General features: G+C 37.3%; 1 protein-coding gene across 2 annotated transcripts; it reads left to right on the forward strand.

Annotated features, from left to right (window-relative positions):
• The first annotated feature begins 1,835 nt into the window (after nt 1-1,835).
• On the forward strand, nt 1,836-21,727 carry ifngr1l (interferon gamma receptor 1-like). 2 transcript variants are annotated; one of them, XM_085369088.1, is made up of 7 exons: nt 1,836-2,099; nt 14,081-14,198; nt 15,478-15,662; nt 16,101-16,273; nt 17,105-17,270; nt 19,365-19,495; nt 19,635-21,727. In XM_085369088.1, the coding sequence occupies exons 1-7, from the start codon at nt 2,039-2,041 to the stop codon at nt 20,010-20,012; spliced, it is 1,212 nt and encodes a 403-aa protein (XP_085225214.1). In that variant the 5' UTR covers nt 1,836-2,038; the 3' UTR covers nt 20,013-21,727. The 2 variants fall into 2 exon arrangements, with proteins under 2 accessions (XP_085225214.1, XP_085225215.1); XM_085369089.1 differs by having other exon boundaries at nt 19,365-19,483.
• The last annotated feature ends 1,506 nt before the right edge of the window (nt 21,728-23,233 follow it).

Genomic DNA, 23,233 nt, shown 5'->3' on the forward strand with positions numbered 1-23,233 from the left:
TTTTGATGATTGGGTGACAGGTTTTCTTATTTGTGTGAAGAGTTTTGCAAAATTAGCCAATAGTTACAAAAAATGTGCTTAAGCAATCAGGAAAAACTGTAACGTATTTTCTGTACAGCACTTTGGTCCTGTGCTGGGTATTTTAAAGTACTTTATAAATAACATTGGATTGGATATATATATACATACATACATACACTCGACAAATGTACTACATAATCATATATACTCGTATACACTGTATACCAACAATGTGTTTATATAATGGAATCACCATGTTAAGCATTTAACCTACATATTCAAACTATAAGAGCCATATATTTGAGTCAAGTATTATCCACATTTAAATGATAAGTCTGCACCACTAGTTGTATGAGTACCTGTTGATCCACACCGCTTGTTTTGAGATTTAATAATTAGGATTAATATGTAACTTTTGATCATGTTATGGGCTACTGTGACAAGTCAAGACATAGGGTTAGTCGAAATTGGCCCATCTAAAGATGCACCTTTCTGCATATGTGTGTACCCACAAGAAGCAGTAGTGTTATTAAAAACAATCATATCTGTAAGGTCAGGTCCAAACAATATCCAGAGGACAAGTGATGGTGGGAGAGGAAAAGACTATACACCGCACTGACAAGAAAGCAGACAATAATAGAGAGTGGTGGACAGAAGAAGAAGAAGGAGACTGATTGATTTCAAACATGTAAATAAAATGAAAGTACACTGTAAACAAGAAAAACGTTGCTTTTGACCTGTACCATTTTGGGCTTTAATGCAAAGCTTAGTTTATTCTACAATTTTACTCCAAATATGAATAACTTTAAAACTTTCCCTAGTTTTTAAACACTGTGTATCTTCAAAGAAACCTTTCTGACTACCTTTGGCAACAGATTGCCCCCCCCCCCAGAAGATGCAGGGGTTTTGATTAACTGTCATATGTATTTTCTCCAGACCTCCAGTTTAAATATAGTAACACCTCAGAAAAGTAAAGAATGAGAAGTGATTTCTGATTTATCACATGCTTTGCTTTAGACAAGACTGAGATGTATTTAGGCAGTTTGTTAGGAGTATATTTAACATGGGATTTCCTGCAAATGTTGTCAACTGTTATCACAATATTAGCTGAAGGTGTGAATTGGTGGTTTAGAAATCCCCTCACTCGCCAAGAAGACTGCATGCCACACATATACCAATTTTTTCACTAAGAGCTATTTGTGAGTTGCCTTGTTAGTGCAAAAATGACTATTTTATGTTTTTCAAATTATATTCAACAAATTGTATCTTTTTGTGGAAGGCTGCTAGTAACAAAGTCCCAAAAGATATGATTTTAAATGGCTTTTTGCTAAATCGTTTGCTATGCATAGTCACACTCAAGTTCATCCCTTGTCTTTTTTATGCTCGAGGGATTTATATACCGGTGTTTAGTGGCTTAACACAAAAACAAAATTCCTGTAAAATTGGCCATGTACAAGGACTAGACTGAAAATGCACGAAAAAGCAGTCCAAAACATCAGCTTTTACTGCATGCAATATTACTTAATAATTACATTCAATATATTTACGTTTACTTGTTTTCAGTGAAAAGGTGTGGCCTAGACGTCATAACAACCACTGTAATTTCCACCCACTGCTGGACTGAAAGAAAAACACAATTTGGGAGTTTAAAAAAAATCCTGAAAAAAAAACCCTTCTCGAGATGAAAATACATTTAAATAAGTTCCTTAAAACAACACATAAAAAAACAAAGCAACGTGAAATGAAAGTGGAAACAGATGAGCTACTTAGCCAGTCTTAGTCACGCGTTTTTGTGGGTTTCTCGCTACGCTAAGTTGCTTCCTCTCTCACAAGAAACGACAGTCCGTGAAGGGACCATGACACCGGAGCCGCAGACAAGCGCAGTAGTCCTGGTTTTCCTCCCACTTATTCCACAGTGAAGCTGTTGTTGGTTAAAGCGTTAGACGAGCTATATGTATGACTGTAGGCTGAACTGTGAGTGCTAAGTTGGAACACTGAAGAAGTTTTAATCGGGATAATGGAGTCATTCCACGCCGTTTTTCTGTATTTTTCCTGGATGACGGTGGTAGCTTCCAGCGGTGAGTAGCTATGATAGTTGCTAACTACAGTATGTACTAAAATGGTTCGTGTGAGACTGTAAACACGTCGATATCGGAGCGTGTGAATCAAAATGATTTGTCAGGAGATATTTTCGCCGTTTGTTTTTTTTCTCTCTGTCTGTCTGTCTGTCTGTCTGTGTTATCAGGGAAAACACGGTACATGGCTAACGGCTAACACTGTCAGGGAAAGATTACAGGAAAAAGGAGGTTCGTTCTTGTGGCTACAGAGTTTACCTTACACGTCTAACATTCAAGTGTCCAACAAGGTCCAACGTTGCCTCCACACCAGAGGGCCAGGAAAAGACCTGAGCTGGTTAAAAATATTTGGATTTTACATTTTACAAGTTATTTCATGTAGTCGTGTATTGACGGTGTTGTGAAGCTGTTGCTGGAAACAAAAAAGTGCATTTAAAGCACGATGAGCTGTTTATTTTTGCCTATATATCTTTGAATATCTCTCTTGCTTTTCCATATGTGGCCACCAGTCTTATTAGGTATACTTAAAACTAGCTGTTAGGCCTCATTGTGGGTATTAATATGAGTCTGGGTATAAACTGCACAAACTAAAACAGACACTGACATTGAATGGATTCCCTTCAGCTTTCTGGGGTTTTTCTTTATTTCCTCTTTGTAGTTTTAGGTGTTGCCCAGTCCTTTCATTGTGCAGTGTGTTTCACCACAGTTGTCCAAAATTCTTGGCAGGAAGCGATAATGAAGCCCATTATGTATTCTGCAGTGTTTGTGACCATTCAGCTGTGTTGGAGTAGATGTGCATCTAAAAGCTGCAGGACAGTGGATCTCGAGGACTGGAGTTGGAGACTCTGGTTTTAAACGATCTCACCACATTAAATTTTAGGTTACGTCAAGATCTAACTTTGTTTGCTTCAAATCATAGAGGTGAGGTAATGGCAGATTGCAAAGGCACCAACCAAATGAGTATTGATCCTGTGCAGTCTGCAAAGACGATAAAACGCGCACAGACACAGACATTACTTGTAGACATCTACACCACATTTATATGAGTGCGTGATGTTTGTTGTATGTGTGCTGCTATAAATACTCAAGGATTTAATCTTTTGTCAAAGAGTCAGCATGACCATGTCATGGTCTTTTGTTAAATGCCTTCCTGCCTGCTTTGGGTTAGGAATAAAACCCAGCTATGTTGCTGCTGAAAGAAAATAAGACCCATTAAACAATTAATTTAATTACATTTTACTTTAAAGGGCCTCGTATAAATTTGTCCCGCTCTTATCATTCATTAAAAATAATGTATTGTTGCAGCCCTGTTATCACTGAAATTGAGGACAGAATATAAACTGTTATTTTTGTGAGTATGGATCTGTTTTGTATAAATCAAGCTCAGATCTTTTGCTACCTGTGTGACAGTTCTAACAAAGGAAGCTAATTTCCCAGAAGTAGACACATCACAGAGAAATGTGACAGATGTAACCGCATTACCCTAATTGAGCATTGTGTCTTCCTTGGTTATACACTGTTTTTTTACACATGAAGTGAAAATCGTGACAGGAATTGAAATCTTTTCAGCCTTGGCTGCAGAGGAAGAAAAATCCTAACTTAACATCCATCTTTTGACTTCTGTGAAGTTAATGAAAGTAGAAATTATGTTTGCATAGACAATGCAGGGAAGGAAGCACCAATGATAATGAAGTAAGCTTCAATAGATGGCTCATCTATAATTTAAGGTTCAGTCATTATAAATAATTAATGTTGTTTTGGGCATCAAGTGGTCTCCAGCTAAATTTATTCAGAGGTCAGAGTCAAGGGTATAAAAATGTTTGCAAAACTTTAAGTGTCCCAAATGTCCAAAAATGTATTTAAATAGGACAAGTTTGGATACACCCAGACTCTTCAGCTGGGCAACAAAATGGGGACTTGGTGATGGCAAGCTACATTGTAACCACAGCCACCCTGGGTGCACTGACAGAGGCGAGGCTGCCGGACACTGGCGCCACCAGGCCCTCTAAAACCAGAAATATTTTTTTAATGCACAGAAAATGTATTTTTTTTCTCATCCAATACACCATTGATTAAAAAAAAAAGAAGTTCCTCTTCAGTGTAAAAAGTAACTTTTCTGGTTGTGTAGCGGCAGGAAGTCATGAATGCCTTTGACGGCAATTCAGAAACATGGTTCTGATGAAAACAACTCATGACCTGAATCATATTTTAAGACTTGCAACACAATGCTTCCTGTTGCAAAAGGCAGCAATATGTATGCCCTTTTCTTCTTTTTCTTTTTTTTTTTTTGGACATTTCTTAAAAAAGGGGCCTGACAACAACCTCTGGCATACTTCTTCAGTCCTCTGTGACATCATCTGTGTAGACTGATGGATTATATCAAATGGCAGTCTTTGGCATTTAAAATAAATAGTGGAAGCTGTGAAGAGTGCTGAATTAGGGGTTGGTGATATATCGAATATACTCAGTGTATCGCGAGTTTTTCCACGTATCAAACGGCTTTATCGTAACCATCGAGTAGGGCTGGACGAAATGGCCTAAAATCCATATCATGGTATAATTTGAAGCATATGCGGTTACGATATATATCGTGATATATTCTTCTGTATAATGTATTTTACACACTATAAGGCACACTTAAAATCCTTACATTTTCTCAAAAATCAACAGTGTACCTTATGTATGAATTCTGGTTGTGCTTACTGACCTTGAACCGATTTTACACAGCACGCAGAAATCTGTCAAAAATGTTTTAGTGCGACTTTGGTAAGCTATGAAGCCGTGCTGCTTGATGGATTGCCGGAGCATTACAGCTGCCGTAGTCAGGAGCCTTGCAGAGTAATCTGGGTCCAAAACTCCGTCTACTTCAGGTCCCAAAGTCAAATGAACACAGCAGCATCACTGAGAGTTAAAAACTGTCAAAATTCTTTCATCTTTAATAAAATGATCAGCGTTGCTGCTTTACCAGGTATAACAATTAAGTTTTAACATCCAGGCATCCATGAAAACAATTTATTAAATTCAATGGAGTTAGAAGTTAGCAGGAAGTTAGCTCGCTGGTTTCCAACTAAACATGATATAACATGTTCTGACTGAGAGATTTCTGAAAAAAGTAAAACATACAGCTCTGCTATCACTTCCAACATAAATGAAGACAGAAAACTAAACAGCAGAGATTTTTGTAGGGTTACTAAAGTTGGACGCAATTGCATGGCAGGATGCTATCGCGGTAGAGCGGTATAGTCAAAATCTCTACTGTTGGCCAAATTTCTATCTTTTCTACCATATACCATTTATACTGCCCAACCCTGCCATCGAGCATAAATTGCCATGGCAATATTAAGCTGTGTGCATGTAATGCACTGAGTTTTTTTTTTCTCCCACATGCTGTGAATGCATAATTCATGCCTCCCTCCCGACCAGACAATTTTCTACCTGGTACACTGTGGTGAGCCCTACCAGATAGGGAAAAAGACTCGCTGTCGTTTGGATTTCACAAGGAAGATGTTGAAAAAGATGTGGTAATTTACAAAACATGCCATAAAACTATTGCTGCAGGGTAGCAGTACCACATATTTTTTCCATCAGCTGAGAAGTCATCCACTGCAACATTAAGACGCTTTAAACTTCACAAGTCAACGTCTCCAACACACCAAAGAAAATGTTAAATAAATCAGCTGCGATACCTGTGACTGTCCGTGGTCAGTCGTTTTCATACTCACTATCTAGACTTTTGTTTCTGTAATTTGAGGTCATCACATTTTTTATTTTACAATTTGTATATGTAGGGCTGCTCAATTAATCGAATTTTAATCACGATTACGATCTGGGCTTTCAACGATCATTAAAAATGACTGAGCCGATTATTAGCCCCTCCCTCGTTTATCCGCGACACATTAAAGGCCAGTCCGTGAAAATATTGTCCGTGGCGCAAAAACAGGTTGAGACCGCTGATTAAGAGGACCCGAGGGAAGCTCGGAAAGCTAAGCAGAAGTTATTTAGAGAGGAGAGTGACTGCCGCTGGTTGAAAAGAGAGGTTTAAAAAAAAAAAAAAAAAACTTCAGTGGTATTGCACACTATTTTATATTATTTTTTAAAGTCATTATTCAATACATTGTTATCCCTTTAAAGCCGGTCAGAGCAGCACACTGTTTTGTGTAACTATTTTTAAATCCCTGTAGAACCTGAACCGTGTAAGCTAGCGCAATAATTTGTTTTGCATATGAAACTTACATCTTATGCCATCAGCTTGTCCTCGGTCACGGTTTCCTTCCACATAAATTGCATAAAAAGCGCTTGCAGGAACAAAAACATAATATTCCAGAAACACGCTTTGCCGATCCGATCAGCTGTTCGTAACACTTCGCACATTGAAACAGACTCACCGCTAACTATCACATGTCCGCCATTTCCTGCCCGAAACCGGAAGTGATGTCATTTTCGCGGAAAATGTAGGTTTTTTTTTACTTGTAGGCCTTAAAAGCCTATACTGGTCATGTTTGACTTTTCTGAATAGTTTCTGGGATGCTTAGAACTCGAATTGCACTGCTGAAATAGTTTATTTTGATGCACCTGCTGTTTTCTTTGCAAATTTGCATCATAGGATTGTTTTTGTTTTTCCTGCAGTATATAAAAATTGGTGTATCTCCAAAATAAAACTATGAAGACACTCAAAATACATTTCCTGTTGTTGTAAACAATTTTTTGCAACTTTTTTGTATTTAAAGTTTTGAGGGATAAACCTCTTAAATTTCTCCAAGTAGAAATATATGTTAAAAAACAAAAACAATTTTCAATTTTTTTGTAGTTTATTGCACTTTTTTGCAATTGATGTAGTTACTATGGACTTAATGCATACATATTATTAAAATATGGGCTATAACAGTTGTATAGCAACTTGAAATGCTCCCACAAATGGCACTACAACATGTAAAAAAATAATATAAGCTCTGGCGGACTTGGTTCTATGGTAGGTCTTAAAAGGTTAAATAAATATCGTCAAATAATCGAGATCTCAATTTCAGTGAAAATAATCGTGATTATCATTTTTGCCATAATCGAGCAGCCCTATGTATATGTCATAAGCACAAAAACGGACCTTTTTATTTTCAGTTGTTTGATTTTGTCTCGTGAATTCTAGCTCAATGTACTTTTTTTTATTGTTATGATCTTTTATTTGTTAAAGGTCGAGTGTTAACCACAGAAAGAGACACTGTGTGACAGTATTGTCATTTGGGGAAAACCTGTGAAGGCAAATATGATAAAAAAAAATTGTAAAAGAAAACATTTTAATTAATTCAAAAAAAAATTTGTATTCAAAGTAGAAAAAACTAAACAAGGAATGGTTGATTTGATTGAGTATACCAGTGAAATGTTAAGCATTATAAGGAAGAAAATAACATTTGTTTTTGGAGGTTATTTAAAAATAGTGTGATCGTGTGTCGTGATATAACCCCCAAAAAATCACAATATTAGATTTTCCTCATAACGCCCAGCCTTATGCTGAATTATTTGTGAACCCACCGTGGATGCTAAAACACCAAAAGATACTGTGTGCAGCGTCGCTATCCTGTCGTTTACTAATGGTTCTGTATTTTGCGGTTCACCCTTTGTACACCCTGAATGTTGTCAATTTCAGAAGGGTCTTGTGGGCGAGTGTGTGAACCTCAGGTATATATTGACATGCTGTTGGGGGTTTGATTTGGCACTGTGGCTTTCACACAGTGCAGATTTCTTTAGGGAGTAAAGACTGTTATTGGCAGTTTTCTGTGAAGGACAGCCTGCTTTTGACCTCTGGAGCCACATGGTCTGCCAACCACGGAGTTATTTGAAATGCTTGGTATTGTCCTGAAACTTGGTTTAAAGTGATAAGTCACTGTGACTGTGCCTGGGACTTTCCTAAAACAAACAAAGCAGACGCACACACAAACCACACCTTTACTTTAAGCTTCTATCATTTATTTTTCTTTTCTAACAGATCTAACAGGCTCTGGGCATAATAAGCAGTGAAAGAAAAACTCACTGTAGTCTGGTGACCGCTTACAGGAATTAGACTCAATGCTGGGAATTAAACTGCAGAACTTTTGTGTGAAATGCTAAAATTTGTAGAAAACAGGAAATGAATACAAAACTATTGAGCTGAGATCAAACATTTGGTGACTGTCAGGTTAGTTTCTGTTAACTTTTGATTTTATTTCCTGCAATTTTTAAAATATACTGCTTTTCTCTTTATCTTTTTTGTTAGAAAATTATTGACTGTTTTGATACAACAAGAAGAAACTTTTGTGCTCATGGATCTTTACTCAGGTGATCTAGCTTTGTTTGATCAAGACCCAACTTGTTTCAATAGCTTTAAGCTGCAGCTGCACAACCACCTGGAAGCTCTTCCTGCTGCCTCTATTGTAGTCCTGATGGCTGATCTTAGACCAGGCCAACTCATGCTCTGAATTATACAGGCTCTGTAGAGAGCCTCTGCAGCCTACTTCCTGTGGAGGACCCTGGTATTTGGAGCTTTGCCGAGTTAGACAAGATAAAGTCATATATAGCTTGGATTAGGAATTTTAATGCTCTCTTCACCTGATCTATCAAAGTGAGGCTTCATTCAACTGTATTCTCCCATCTCATTCAAGCTTCCTGCTGCCTGCCATCCTACTGGTTCTTTCCTTAGCCATTACTGCTCTCTCCTCTTCTCAGACAAGTAGCCACCTTTCCTGCCCTGGAACTTGTTGTATTGGGGGATTGGAAAGCTCTTTGAACAGCCTTTGCCTCAGCCTTTTTTCTGGCATCTCCAGCTCCCTAAAGGGTCCTTCGAGTGTGGAAATGGAAGTAATGGAAGTAAATGGAAGTTGCATAATGATGTACTGCTCAGGCTGCATGGCAACCCAAGCCATCTGCTGAGATATTCACTGATTTTCTTCTCCGTTACCTCCGCCAATATTATGGGCGCATCATAAACTCGCAGATGATCTGAGGCAGGCTCACCCAGTCTTCATTGAGGGTTCCTGTTTTAAATTGAAATAGAAATTTGCTTTCTATTTTTTTTGAAGGTTGCATGTTTAAACTGAACATTTGTTTAATTGAAAGATTGTGTTTGGGGGGGGGGGAATCTGAAACTGGGATGTTAAAATGTTTCAAATGTGAATCTTGGATGTTGTGTCACATGTTAGTGTTACTGTACTGTTAGTGAGACACCCCCTCTGTGACTGCAGATGATGAGTCACAGAGGTCGCAAGGTTTTATGTGTACGCATTAGGAAAGTACTTTCCTCTCTTCTTATGCACAATATGGGCCCCAAACAGAGAAAAAGCACATTAGTGCGAAGACAATAAACACTCAAAGGGAGTTGATTCTCATTTCCAGCATGAGGTTTACAAGCTAGCAGGAAACTTTAAATTTGCAGTAAGTGGGTAACAAAATTGGACGGATCTCAGCAAAACACCTAAAGGCATAATAATTATTAATTAGCTTGACTCTTAACTTTTTGATCTGTCTCAGTTGTCTCCCCTCCACTCTTCACCATGCTTTCTCACACACACAACTGAAGAGGAGGTTAAGGGCATTGGTGTCTCAAATGCAATGTCATCATCCATCAGCACAACCGTAATAACTGTCTCCTGTATTAATCATGAACTTTCAATCTGTTTGTCGGCCCACACTTAATCAGTCAAACGCAGAGTAGTCATTAGTCCATTCTTCTGTTTCTGTGTTTAATGACGGTCGGCAAACAACGTGCATGCGCAATCTTGTGCATGCATGTTGTCTGTCCTGGCGGGAAGGTGTGCATTGCCCTGTGCCAGTTAAAGCAAGGAAAACTATTTACTGTAAGACACAAAGTAGTCAGAGAAATTTTTTTTCATAGCTTAATGAGTATTTGCAGCAATACAACCTTGTGAAGTCCCAGCTTAGTGCTAGTAAAACAGTTTTATTTGGATTACTTGACTGAATATATTTGTGTTAGAAACCCACAAAGAGAAGTCACAACCCTTATGCCGAGTCTATACTGACCATCTGTTGTTATTTACTGATTAAAAAAAAAAACAATAAAGTAAATAACCAAAGTGTTGATATGCAAAAAGTAAACATGTCATGCTGGCGGAGTGATGCAGGCATGTATGTTTGCGGTGGACCAGTTGACGTGATTTTTATTTAGCGTTAAACCTGAGCAGCAGTATAGAAGTTATTTGGTAGGTTTTGTGGTTCTGTTGCATATTTCATGATTACTCACAGTGGTATCATAATTAGTCAGATCCGATTACAGATCCTTTGTCTCTGACATTTAGCAATGGTTAAGTCATGAATTTCTTCTTCATACACCAAAAACGGATTCTCCGGGAAAGTTATTCAAGCTTGACCAACATATAGATCGGATATCAGATTTAGGTAACCATACATTTATCATTCACAGAGTATATTTTGTCCAAAAGCGTGCCAGTAGGAAAACTTTGTATTAGGAGAATGTCAAATGTTGTGAAATACTGTCATAGCAGTAATTTGCTAACAGACAGTAACTATATTGAATACCTAAATAACATTACTCTGATGCAACACTGTTCCTGAAAAAAGTCATTACTGCTTCCCACATCTGTGAGGTACGCAGCCAGCTGGATTTCATCATGACAAACTGAGTTGATTTTCACTAGAATCTGATCTATTCTTCTGAAATGGCATCCCACCCAAAACCAGGGAGTTTAGACTAGACCTCATTTACTTGTATTACCGACTTCCACGCAAGACTCCTAGTGGCTGTACGTAGTTATTTTTGGCTTGGCTTGTTTCTCCTGTTTGTTGACCTACACTTAACCAGTCTAACACAGAATAGTTAGTAAGTTCTTCTATTTCTCTTGTTTAATAATGGTCACCAAACATTTTGTAGTTGTATTTTTGCTGTCTTCTGGAGATGATAATGTACTTGTATCTGATGGTGATTAAAACAAGGAAAGTACATTTTAAGACAAGAGTACTTGCATAAACTGTATTTGTTCTTGACTTCACCTTGGTGTAATGAAGCCTTACAGCAGTGCTGGCAGTGTTTGTTTGGCTTTTTTTTGTTGACAAAATGAACATGGCTGATACTCTGCAGACAGGAAAGCCATGTGGGCTGTGTAATTTAGATAAATGGTTTAAAATGTGTTTTATATATGTGTATGTGTTGGGGGGGACTTTTTTTTTTTTTTTTTTTTTAAAGCAGTTTCAGAGTATGTCGATCTCTTTATCTGTTTCCGTTCTTTCCTCCTGTAAAATATTTTGATGTTGTTCAGTGCCTCTGGCTGAAAAAAAATCTGCGTTTGGATGTTATGCAAGGTGCTAAGTGAGCTTTGCTTTCATTGGAATGAACGTGCATTTGCAAAGTCAGAATGCTGTTGGGTACTAAAATTAAGATGAAGAAGTCTCTGTATCTGTAAACCTGCGTGATTTGAATGACTGTTCTCTGAATAAATTTGAAAGCACACTTGAGGTTTTCAGTCACTTTGTACTTTCCATACCACAAGTAACTTCATTTTCAGTTCAAATGCCATCTGCTTTCTCTTCCTGCCTGTGCTACATTTTTTGCTTTGTAAGCACAAGTGTGTGAGCGCTGCTGGCTACTGTTTGTTCTATATGTTATCTTCACTAACTCAATCTTGTAATTTCCCCCAGTGTGGTTTGAAGTCATCCGGAAAGCCGCTGTAGGGTTTTGTTTTGTTTTTTTGTCTTTTGTCTTACAGTTTTTAAATCCAAATTTTAAATGAACAAATGGAAGGTGGGGACTACAGCAGGGCTTGCAAAGCAGTTTGCATAATCAGTGTTTTTTATTCTACTTTAATTTATGTCTTTGGTTTGGGTTTTTTGTTTTGTTTTGGTTGGTTGCAGTGGGATGTGGCCTTGTTGGTGAAAACTGTTAAGTTGCTGGTGTCTTATGGTATTTATCTATAGTGCTCAATACTAAAAGCCTTCTGCATTTTCAGTGTCAGATCTGTAAACGGTGTTGAAACTGTTAGAAACACTTTCATTTCATTTTCTTAGTATGTGCATGTGTCAGATTGTGGTGACAACCCTCAGCCGCCAATTTTACTGTTGCGGTTGTCACTTCTTTACAGTGTGTATGCTCCCACCAGTGATTTTTCTTTCACTCTCAACATCACAGCTAAACGTTTAAATTTGCCTTCGTGGGCGGGTATTACTTTGTGAATGTGATTGAATGTCTGTTCACAGAGGAAGGGAAACTGATATGTACGTGTTTATATATTTTTTTTTTTTGGGGGGGGGGTTCTCCTCCTCCTCCTCTTAAATGTACAGTGTGACTCATAACTCTCGTGGCATGTTCAGTAACTCCCATGAGATTTAAAATCCAATTTCAGCTTCTGAATCTGAGTCACAAACACTGACCTTTTTTTTTTTTTTAAACTCTTGTTTGAATGAACACATCTAGCTTTATTTGTATTGTCAGGGAAATTAACAGACTTCAAAGCATCGTCATGCCATGTGCGTCTAATTGACAACATTTATTGCCTCCAACCAGAAAATGCTTCATAATTTATAAATAAATCTAACTTAATTTATTAGTAGCTGGCATGGACGTTTGGAGGGAGGTGTGGTTAACCGTGCAGTGTGATGAAGCATGTCTGTTGTAGGTGTGGTAAAGTGTCAGGCCTGTATAAGCATGCTCTGGGTAAAGAATTTCTATTGAGATTTAATTAGTCATGCTTTTAAATGAGTTTTGTGCAATGCTGCAAATTTATGCTTTTTTTTGTTGTTTTTGTTTTCTTTTTTTGGTGCTGCAGATTATATCAGTGAAGTGTTTGTTCTGTTTTTTTGATGGTCTTGTTTATAAACATTGGTACGGTCCTGCACTTTGCTCGCAATCTTTTGAGCTTCTGACAGTCTTCACAGTTATGTGGGGTACTGTGCCAGAGTGACTCATCCTTTCTCATTTCCTAGTTTATATCTTCACATCCTCTTGTTCCATCTTAGTCCCTCCCTCTCACCCGAGAAGCAGATGGAGGCACAAGGCAGCAGGAACATAAGACGTCCTTACTTTGATTTGTCACTCTGACATAAATATTTTTTTATACACTTTTGTTTTGGCAGTTTTCTTAGCTAATTATTGATTTTATAGCTGTCTGGAGGCTCCTGGTGTGTGTGTGTGTGTGTGTGTGTGTGTGTGTGTGTGTGTGTGTCAATGCACTGTCACAGTGACTAGCAGAAGGCACTGAAGATCTGACCATTGTTTTCTCACGGCCTTGTCTGTCTGTATGCTTCTGACAGTCTTTACAGTTAAGGGGGGTACTGTGTCAGAGTGACCTTCAGCTCTTTCTCATATCCCAGTTTACATCTTGGCATTCTCTTGTTATTTCTTAGCACTCCCCACACAAAATATAAACAGATTTCCTTAACATTTGTTATGTGTAGTTATTCAACACCTCTAACTAAGCTAATCTTAAAATGCGGTTTAAAAATAATCTTGTTTTACAGTCATGGCAAGTGTTGGATTGGTCATTTATGCTGTGCCCTACTCTCCGCTCCTCCTCCACATTGAAAGGTTCGAGTTGAGGGGGTTTGAGTATCTGACTAGGATGCCCCCTGGCAGCCTACTGAGTGAGATGTTCTGGGCACATCGGGAGGAGGCTCTGGGGCCTCCACTCTCCTTCGTCCTCCTGATTTATTTTAAGAATTGAATCATCTCTCAGGAAGGCAGATATAGGACAAGTGGAGCTAAACAGGCACAAATTAGAACAAAGGAAACCACACAGAAATTGTTCCATCAGCAGTATCAGGTGCACTAGTTTTCACACTATGCCCTCTAGTGGTTTGTGAGTGTAAGTGAATGGCAGTGTGACGGCTGAGAGAGAAACTGTTTAGTAACTAAATGTTCATGAAGTCTTTAATGTATAGGGAAACTAAAATCATCAATTGGGGTGTAAATGTTGAATCAATAGGCTAATGCTTCCCAAAACAACACATTTCTAACAGTGATTTGCTGATTTTGCCTTTTTTTTTCTCCACAGTGCTGCCACCAGTGAATGTAACCCTTCAGTGTCGGAATTTCCATAACGTGCTGAAGTGGAGCTACCCTGAAGACACAACTGGGCTCCAATTCAGATTGGACATTGGCGCATTTCTATAGTATGAATTTGTCTTTTGCTTACCAGCCAGTCTGTCTTGAGATGCTTTAATACAAACTAAAATAACAACTCTGAAAATTAAGTTTAATTACACATACTATGAAAATTATTGAAGTCGGATGGAGACAAATCATCAAAGTGCTTTTGCTGGTTTTGCTGGTTATTGGATACAGAGGGAGAAAAACATGTTTTGAGGATCTTAATTGTTCAAATATAAATAATTAATATTTCAAAGATTGGTGCGGTTGTGGTGCACTATTATGTCACAACAAGAATGTTAGGTTAGAAACCTTAAGTTGTGTGTATGCTCATTACAGCTGATAAGCACTCCTGATACCTTGCGTTGTGCTATGGCCTTTCTCTGTTGAAGAGTATATTAATTATGAGCCCTGGCAACATTTTACCTTCATACTATAAAAAATGTAAATTATAGGCCCTGGAAGTACATAGGAATCGTACAGCATTTTGAACGTCTTAATTTGAAATATATGTTTGAACCTAGATGAACACTCAAAGTACAGGAGTGATCTACATGAAATTTAATGTTAAAACAATCAAATCAGTTTTAAATCCACTTGAGTTGTCTTAATCTAAAACCTTTGTGTTTTTCCTATAGCAGATTTTCAGTTTCTGTGTTATGGGATACAGTGGCCCCTCATTTACTCCACAGGAGTTACGTTCTAAAAATAACCCACGATAGGTGAAATCCGCGAAGTAGCCAACTTTATTTTTTGAAATTATTATAGATGTTGTAAGACTTAAAGCCCCTCACTACACACTTTATACGCTTTTCTTTTTCTTTTTTTCCACAGTGTATTGTATTCTGTGTCCTGATTGGCTGTAGACCAGGTTTGAACTTTGAGAGTGTTTTTTTGAGCCTCTAAAAAAGGTAGACTACAGTTGTCCTCATAGGATTACATACTCTGGTTCTACTTCAGAGAATATGAGTGATAATACAAAAACTTTGTATAAGAAAAAAAAATGGATAAAAATGTATTTAAAACAGTTACGGTTTTTGTGAAAGCCCATAATATAAAACTAAAATTGTGCACTTCAGTCTACTGAGGAGGTGTACAGAGGCAAATATCTGTCATTATTCACTTATCAACCTAAGCGTATATATACACTGTCAATCAGAAGTGTGTTTCAAGCTGCAATAAAGATAAATTCTTTTTATCTTTTAATTGCAGTCTACTGTATTTTTAATGTCACTCAAGAGTTATTTTCTTGTTAAGGTCTCTTCAAAGTTTTTAACTACATTTTCTCATTTGTTTCTTCAGTCCCCCTGACAGTCACACGTGGATGACTCCAGCTCTTCAAGCCAATCTGTCGTCCCTCTCACACCCAAAAGACAGCTATTATGTCGCCGTAACTGCTGTGGTTAACGGTAGTGAGTCTGAACCTGCCCCGTCAGACGATGGAATCACTTTCAGCTATTTCCACGAAAATCTAGTTGGAACAAAGTGTGAGTGTGTGTGTGTCTGTCTGTCTGTCTGTCTGTCTGTCTGTCTGTCTGTCTGTCTGTCTGTCTGTATGTGTCTGTCTGTGTGTGTATAAGGACAATATATATTTATGTATTTATTTTTATTTGTCTTTATCTGTCACATATATATGTGTGTTTACATAAAGAATCTCTAAATAGAGAGAAATATAGATTTATATAAAAATAAATAAACAACTATGCATTGTTTTTGGCCATAGCTTAAAGAGTTCACACACTATCACAGAATTTCACACAGACATAATATCTCAAATTCAAAAGGTCATGTTAATTGTGATATAGTAAGGTTCATTTTTAAACACCATAGCTCAAGAAGGGATGGGTAACATTTGATCAAATGCTGAACTTCTGACCGTACTTGTAATCAAAAGTGACTTCTGATTAAAACTTGTTGGTTTCCAGGTTATTTGGATCTTCCACATGTTAACGTCACGGCCCAGCGAGATAACAAGGTCCATATCAGCTTTGAGAATCCCATTTTCTTTCATTGCCAAAAGATGAAAAAAAATAGAAAGAAATGTTTTAAAGACAATGACAGCCTGGATTCTTTCTTTAAAGTCAAGATCCTCAATCAGGTCAGTTCTGTCTTCCTTTTTTCTTTTTCTTTTCTCCTTTAAAGCAAACATATTAAGGAATTGTTACAAAGTTGAACAAACAGTAAAAAAAATTTCATATGTGGTCATCAGAAACAGGACATACTGATGCTGCATCACTAGTTAATGCCAAGAAAATGTTGCTAGCTATCCAGAAACTTTGGATTTCACCAATGTCAGAAGATCGTTTCGTCTTGTTAGCTGCTAGAAATATGTTAGCAACAGTTTTGAAATGCGCCTTTGGGGAGGTAGCATGAGCATAATTCATAGTGTGTATTTTAAACTAGAGTCAATTAAATCTCACTTATAACGAATGCGTTAAAAAGCAAAGTGCTTTTTGTTGCACACCAAATTTTTTTGCAGGAAGAACACTAAGCAAGCTCCTGCATTTTGGTTTGTTTTTTTGTTAAGGCCCTTTGAAAACATAATACTGGTCATGTCTTTACTATAACACAGCTAAACTCAGAAATATAGTGGCATAAAATAGACATTTTTATGTTTGATTTATTTCTTCTTCTTCCTGCTTGTAACAAAATATTTTTCTGCTGAAAAGCTCAATTTTGGATCTCAAATTCATAAATACGTCTTTGTTTCTTAGCCTGTTGGTATGACATCCCATTAGACATCCCATTGTTTTGTTTTTTTGTTTCTTTTAGTTTTTTTGGGTGGATTTGAAAAGGAGAGTAAATACATATTATACGATACTTTGCTATCCCATGCTCTCATAGTCAGCCATACACATAACATTTCCTGGCCTCGTGTAAAAATGTTTGTGTCGGTGTTATATTTTATTCAAAATTCTTGTGTGTGCAGACCTACTCATTTAACTGTGAAGAAAGAGTGTGTGAGAAGACACTGCCAGTGGATGCAGCACAAGAGGAACACTGTGTGAACATCACCGGACTAACATCACAAGGAATATTGGTTAAATCTACACAACTGTACTGTGATGAGCCATTCCACAAACCATTACAAAGCAGTTGAGTAAAATCTTTTCTTTCTTTCTTATTTCTTAAGGTTTTCTCGTCGCTTTTCTTAAGAGCAGTAAACAATTTATGATTTACTCAAACTGCCATTGTGGGGAGCACAGTTGACATTTCTTACGCCTACCTTTTCTTTTGTGTAAAATAAGAGATGGTAAGAAGAACTGAACACAGCCTCTAACAACATGGCTTCAATTCCAATCACGCTGTTTTTCATCTGACTGCACGTTGTTTGTAGTGTGAGTGCAACAACTATGGGCTCAAAATGTGGTCATAAATATTTTGTACTTGTAAAAAAGATTTGTGTGTGCGTAAAAAAGATTTGTGTGTGGACTTAGAAAAAAAACCCCTGCAAGTTACAAGTACGGATTTTTGACCCTATTTTTCTTCCCTTCATCTGATTGGTCAATGTCATGTCAATCACAAATGTAACAATCCAATCAGAGAACAGATGGGTTTGGCTGTCGAGGGGCGCTGTTTTTGAACTGCAGGTCTTTGAAGGGAATAAATGCCCTTTTACATGCCAACCCAGCGTTTTCCTTCATCACCACGAAGGAAAACAGTCTGTGGTCGTCCGAGTTTGGTGATTTTTATGTCACAGGTCTACGTGTTTAATACAGGGACTTCCACAGCCTTTTCAACAGCGCTGCGGACCGCGGGGTGGGGGCGGGCAGTGTTTTGGAAATGACAGTCTTCATTACAAAGCTTTCTTCGTTATGAATTAGCATACATGTTTTTATTGAACATTTGAAGAACCAGCAAAAAAAACAAACTCTTGTAGAGGACATAAAGATAAAAAAGACAAGGAGCAGGTGCATCTAGTACAGGTAGAGCTGCTGCAAAAACCCACAGAGCCCAGCAGCCAGCGTAACAAATTCTGGATCCTTTGCTTTTAGTTAGCATTAGCAGCGTATCCTGCATCCGATGTGAAAGGACTTTTATGCTGCGCACTGTGACTCACAGCAATGGTCCTGGGTCAGCCCTGACTTTGTGTTAAACTAATCCTAAAGTAATAATGTTATTTCTAACCACTGATATACCACAACTTTATCCTTTCAACAGCTACTGAAAGTTAGGGGACCTAGCTGCTATCGGATATTTATATAGCGATCCTCCAGCTTCAAACGGTATCACCCTTCAAGGACCTGCAGTTCAAAACAGCGCCCCTCCGACAGCCAAACCCATCTGTTCTCTGATTGGATTGTTACATTTGTGATTGACATGACATTGACCAATCAGATGAAGGGAAGAAAAATAGGGTCAAAAATCCGTACTTGTAACTTGCAGGGGTTTTTTTTTCTAAGTCCACACACAAATCTTTTTTACGCACACACAAATCTTTTTTACACATACAAATCTTTTTTACGCACATACAAATCTTTTTTACGCACACACAAATCTTTTTTACGCACATACAAATCTTTTTTACGCACACACAAATCTTTTTTACGCACACACAAATCTTTTTTACGCACACACAAATCTTTTTTACGCACACACAAATCTTTTTTACAAGTACAAAATATATCCCCCAGGCAGTGACTACCTTTGATTAATGACATTCTTTTCTGTTATTTAACTTAAAAAAAAGTTTCAGAGGAAGCGGGAGCTTGTTAGCATCATGGGCTCATCCTGTCAGAATGAGAATGAACAGTCATCAGTCACAAGTTTCTCGTTTTATTTGAATAATCAGATGTAATCAGCACCATGATGTCAGTTGAGCAATTCAGGCATTTGAGGCCTGAGTTGTCAGCCTGTTGGAATTCTGTGGATAAAGCTTGTTTCATAGTGCGACCAGGATTTATAAATTGGACTTTTATTCAGTATGTCAACAGGAAATAAGTGAAAAGTTGGTTTCCCATTGTCTTCTGTAGGACCAGAAGTCTTTTTACAACCACAGGTATCAACCACAGATTTAAGGCACTTTGGCGCTGGCTTTACTTTATAGATGCAAAAGCTACATCCATATTTTATACGTTTTATGGAGCTACCACAGGGGTGTGTGTGTGTGTGTGTGTGTGTGTATTTATGTACAGCTGTTTTACTGTTTAAAAATAAATAAATAAATAACAATTCTCTGTCTTGTCCAGATTTTACCGCCATCTACGTCGTGAGTTTTATACTGGCTGTGGCTACATTCGGGGTGATCCTGTTCATGGCATACCAAAAAATTACCAAGCCTGAACCTTCTTCTTTCGAACCTTCTTCTGTCAAACCTTGGGTAATCTCAATCTACCAGTTCTAATTACATTACACAGGAGTTATTTAAAGTTTGTAGTTGTTAAAATAATGTATCCCCACTGAAGGTGGAGGGGGATTTAAATTTCAGCACATACTGAGTAGTTGTTCTTTGTGTCTAGGTCCCTAAACCCTCTATCTGGCCCACGAGTACACCCGAATCGGTGACTGTTGACCCTGTGGAGTGTTTAGAGAGGTGTGATGAAGTGGAGCCTTCCTCGCCCACACCTTTACTCCCACAGACAGAAGAGGAGGACAGGACCGGAATTACCGATTATGACTCCCGCTTGCCCATCAGGGTGTCGGACAATGGAGATATGTCTAATGTCATAGAGGAGGGTCCTGGTTACATGGTAGGCAACACCGATTTAGGTGATGAGGATCCTGGTTCTGGTGATGAGGATCCTGGTTCTGGTTATGAGAGGCGTGATACAGTGGTGGTGGCGCTGGGTCCAGATGAATTGGCTAAGGGCTACCGAGGCCCAGTCACATCTGAGTAAATGTAAGGCTACATATAAGTTAGCACCAGATGTTGTTCACAGGATCTCACATTTTGAAAATGTGAAAAGACTTGGTGACACGTGTAAAAGCCTGATCAGTATGAGTGCCCATATCTGCGATTAGACTGAGGAGCTTCTTATGCTGGAAATCTACCTGTTTACCTGTAAGGGTTATTTGTCTTAGTCAGGGTTAATAGAAAAGCTGAATGCATTATGTTATGTTTCTGCACAGGCTAAATCCCATTTAAAAGAATTGTAAAGTAAAACTATTAATTTCATCTTTTTCCTCATGACGAGGCCTCAGTAGTGGAAGCACTTGAAATGTTACAGGGAACTTTGGGCTTAAAAGACGTAAAGAGGAAATTGAAATCCTGTTTACATTCCTGCCTTACATCATAGATCATCAGGGTGACAGAAACCATCCAATAATCAGACGCATCCAAAAATGAATGGTGGCTCCTATACAATAACACACACTGTAAATATTTCTGTAATACAGTCAATATATCTGTGGGCATCTCATATACAAGCATATTTGGCAGTTACTGAGCCAGGTAGTCAGAATACTGGATTTGCTCTGGAGACTCTTGATGATTACTTGCACTTTCTTTTTCTATCTGATTCATTTCTTTCCCTTTTATGCTTGTGTTATATTAGTTAGAAATCAGTTTGTATATTATGACATTTATACATTAAATGAGGCGTGTGCTTTAGCTTTTCTTCATGGAAGATGTGGTTGAAGGGAATATATGGGAAATGTATGATTTGTTGTTTTTTTCTTTACAAACAACAAAAATTCAAATGTAAAATGCTTTTTGTTGCACAACAAAAAATGTAATGGTGCTTAACAAATTTCTTAGACCACCTGTCATTAAAAACTAGAAGTCACACATTTTTATAAATTTGTTACACTTATGTAAAACTAAAAATCATATTGTTATTTATTAGGCAAATAACAAACTGAACTCATGTTCTTATACCCAACTTTGGGCCAGCACACTGGGCATCTTTGAAAAGTTGGAACTTAATCAGGTATAACAATCAAATACTGAAACTAATTAATCTGTACAGTAATGCAAGTCAGTTACTGTAATTCGCCGTTTTACTCATCCACACACTGGTAGACTAACAGTTATAGAAAAAGTTTTTTAGTTACTACCAGAACAGCTGTGGAACCTTACATTAGGTGATCTAATAAACAAAAGCACTTACAACACTTTTCTGCTTTGGTTTTTCAATTTTCAGGAAGAATGTGCTTTTTCTTGTTTATTCTTTTTTTTTTTTTTTTTTTGCAACATTTTATTGTCCTTAAATTTCACATGACAAAGGTTGGGTCTAATTACCAGTTTAAAGGGACTGTATGATTGCAGTTTGTTTTTATGTGATGTTTTTGTTTATTGTTTGTTTATTTTAACTTGCCAAACAATTCAACCCTTGCACTAGATTATTTTTTTTAATGTGCCTTTCTTAAACAGACAATGGAGAATAGTGAAAATGGCATGCTGTGAAGGTCCAGCTACAATCAAACCTAGAACTCATTACAGTGACATGCTCTATACCCAATAATGCTGTGCTTTTTATCTGATTATCCCTTGTAATAACATACTTCATATATAAAAAGTAATACAATGTGGTTATGTCATTATGTCCAATTTTACTAATGCCGTTTAATGCACTTGTCTGGTCTCCGTTGTGCAATTTCAATAAATTGTGGAACTGTGTGAATTTGCATCTGTCCTGTTCTTATAAAGGCAGTTAATCTATGTGACAGATTAACTGACGTTAATGTCAAACATCATGCAACAATTTTATGCTGTTACTGTACGTGGATATTACGCATTAAGGAAGGGAAGTTGACATTTGCAGTGTCATTATGTTGATTGTTTATTGTAGTGGGGCCTACAGTAGTAGTATAAATCACTTTATCAGTTTTTGTCACCATGTAAGGGAAGAAATGCTCATGCCTGTGGTATTTTGACATTTAAGCTGCCCAAACTGTTCCTCGGCATCCAGTAACACCAGTAACAGGCGGGGGACCTCCTTTGTGTTTGTGTGTCTGTTGTGTTTCCTTCCTCTTTGCTTTGTGTGGGTAAAATGGACACCTTCTTTTTATTCTGCCCGTAACAGATTTCATTATCTGTGTCTTCACAGGTTTATCAGATGAATTCCTGCAAAACCAAATCCAAGTTAAAAAACGTGTTTTATGTGCTGAAATCAATTTCAGTTGAAATTTAGTTTTAACAAAGTTGATATAGCCAAAATGTATTTTATGTCAATTACAGCCTGTTTGTATTCATCCTTCTTCTTAAAACAAAATGCCACTATTACCAATTATAACCAGATCTTTTAATCGTAACTTTTAACTCTCTTTACCATTTATCCATTTATTTAAATGCTACTGTTGCCTTTTTATTCTCTATTAATTTCACCCATTTAACCATTTGCCTGCTGCACTTTTCACACATTACTTTTAGGCCCTTGTTGCTACCTTATAGTGTCACCATTTAACCATTACTTTTAGAAGCAAGTACTCATAGCCTTTATTCTTAAGAGCTTTAAAAAGCTATTAGACTCCATTAGACTTGTTCAAATAAATGGAGCTTTTAACACCCTAAGGTTAATTAAGGAGTTCCACAGGGTTTTGTACCAGGCCCAGTTGTATTTACATTATACATATTTTAGGCAGTGTTGTACATCTTCACTGATATGCAATGATACCCAGCTGCAGATATCTATAAAGCCCAGTGACACACCAATTCGACTGCAAGAATGTGTTAAAGACAAAAAGGCCTGAATGACTAAAACTTATAAATTCAGATACTTTAAGAGGTTTTTTTTGTTTTGTTTTGTTTTTTTAATCACGATTTCAGAGTTGGTGTGTTCGATTTGCTTTTAACTTCAAAATTCAATGGATGTAATTTACATTTGTATATTTCTTGCTCTCAGCTACTTTAACCTTTCACCCACAGCATTTAAGCTTTTACTATTTGCTACTTATTAGGCTACTTTGCTGACATCTAATATTAGCTTTTGAAGCGCGTATGTTTGTCTGTTTTACCTGCTTTAATATTTTACCAAATGCGTTTCATCTTTTCTCCATTGATCTATTACTAGTATCCAGAATTTATCCTTTACTTTATTCAACTTCTTATTTTATTTTGTTATTTTTTTTTTCCTTTAGATGCTATCTCATGTGTTGCATATACTTTGTTTATTGAAAC

Source organism: Diplotaxodon limnothrissa, linkage group LG13 (genome assembly GCF_057381915.1).
Source record: "Diplotaxodon limnothrissa isolate DT_005_m linkage group LG13, D_limnothrissa_male_GT1.1, whole genome shotgun sequence".
Taxonomy (NCBI): Eukaryota; Metazoa; Chordata; class Actinopteri; order Cichliformes; family Cichlidae; genus Diplotaxodon; species Diplotaxodon limnothrissa.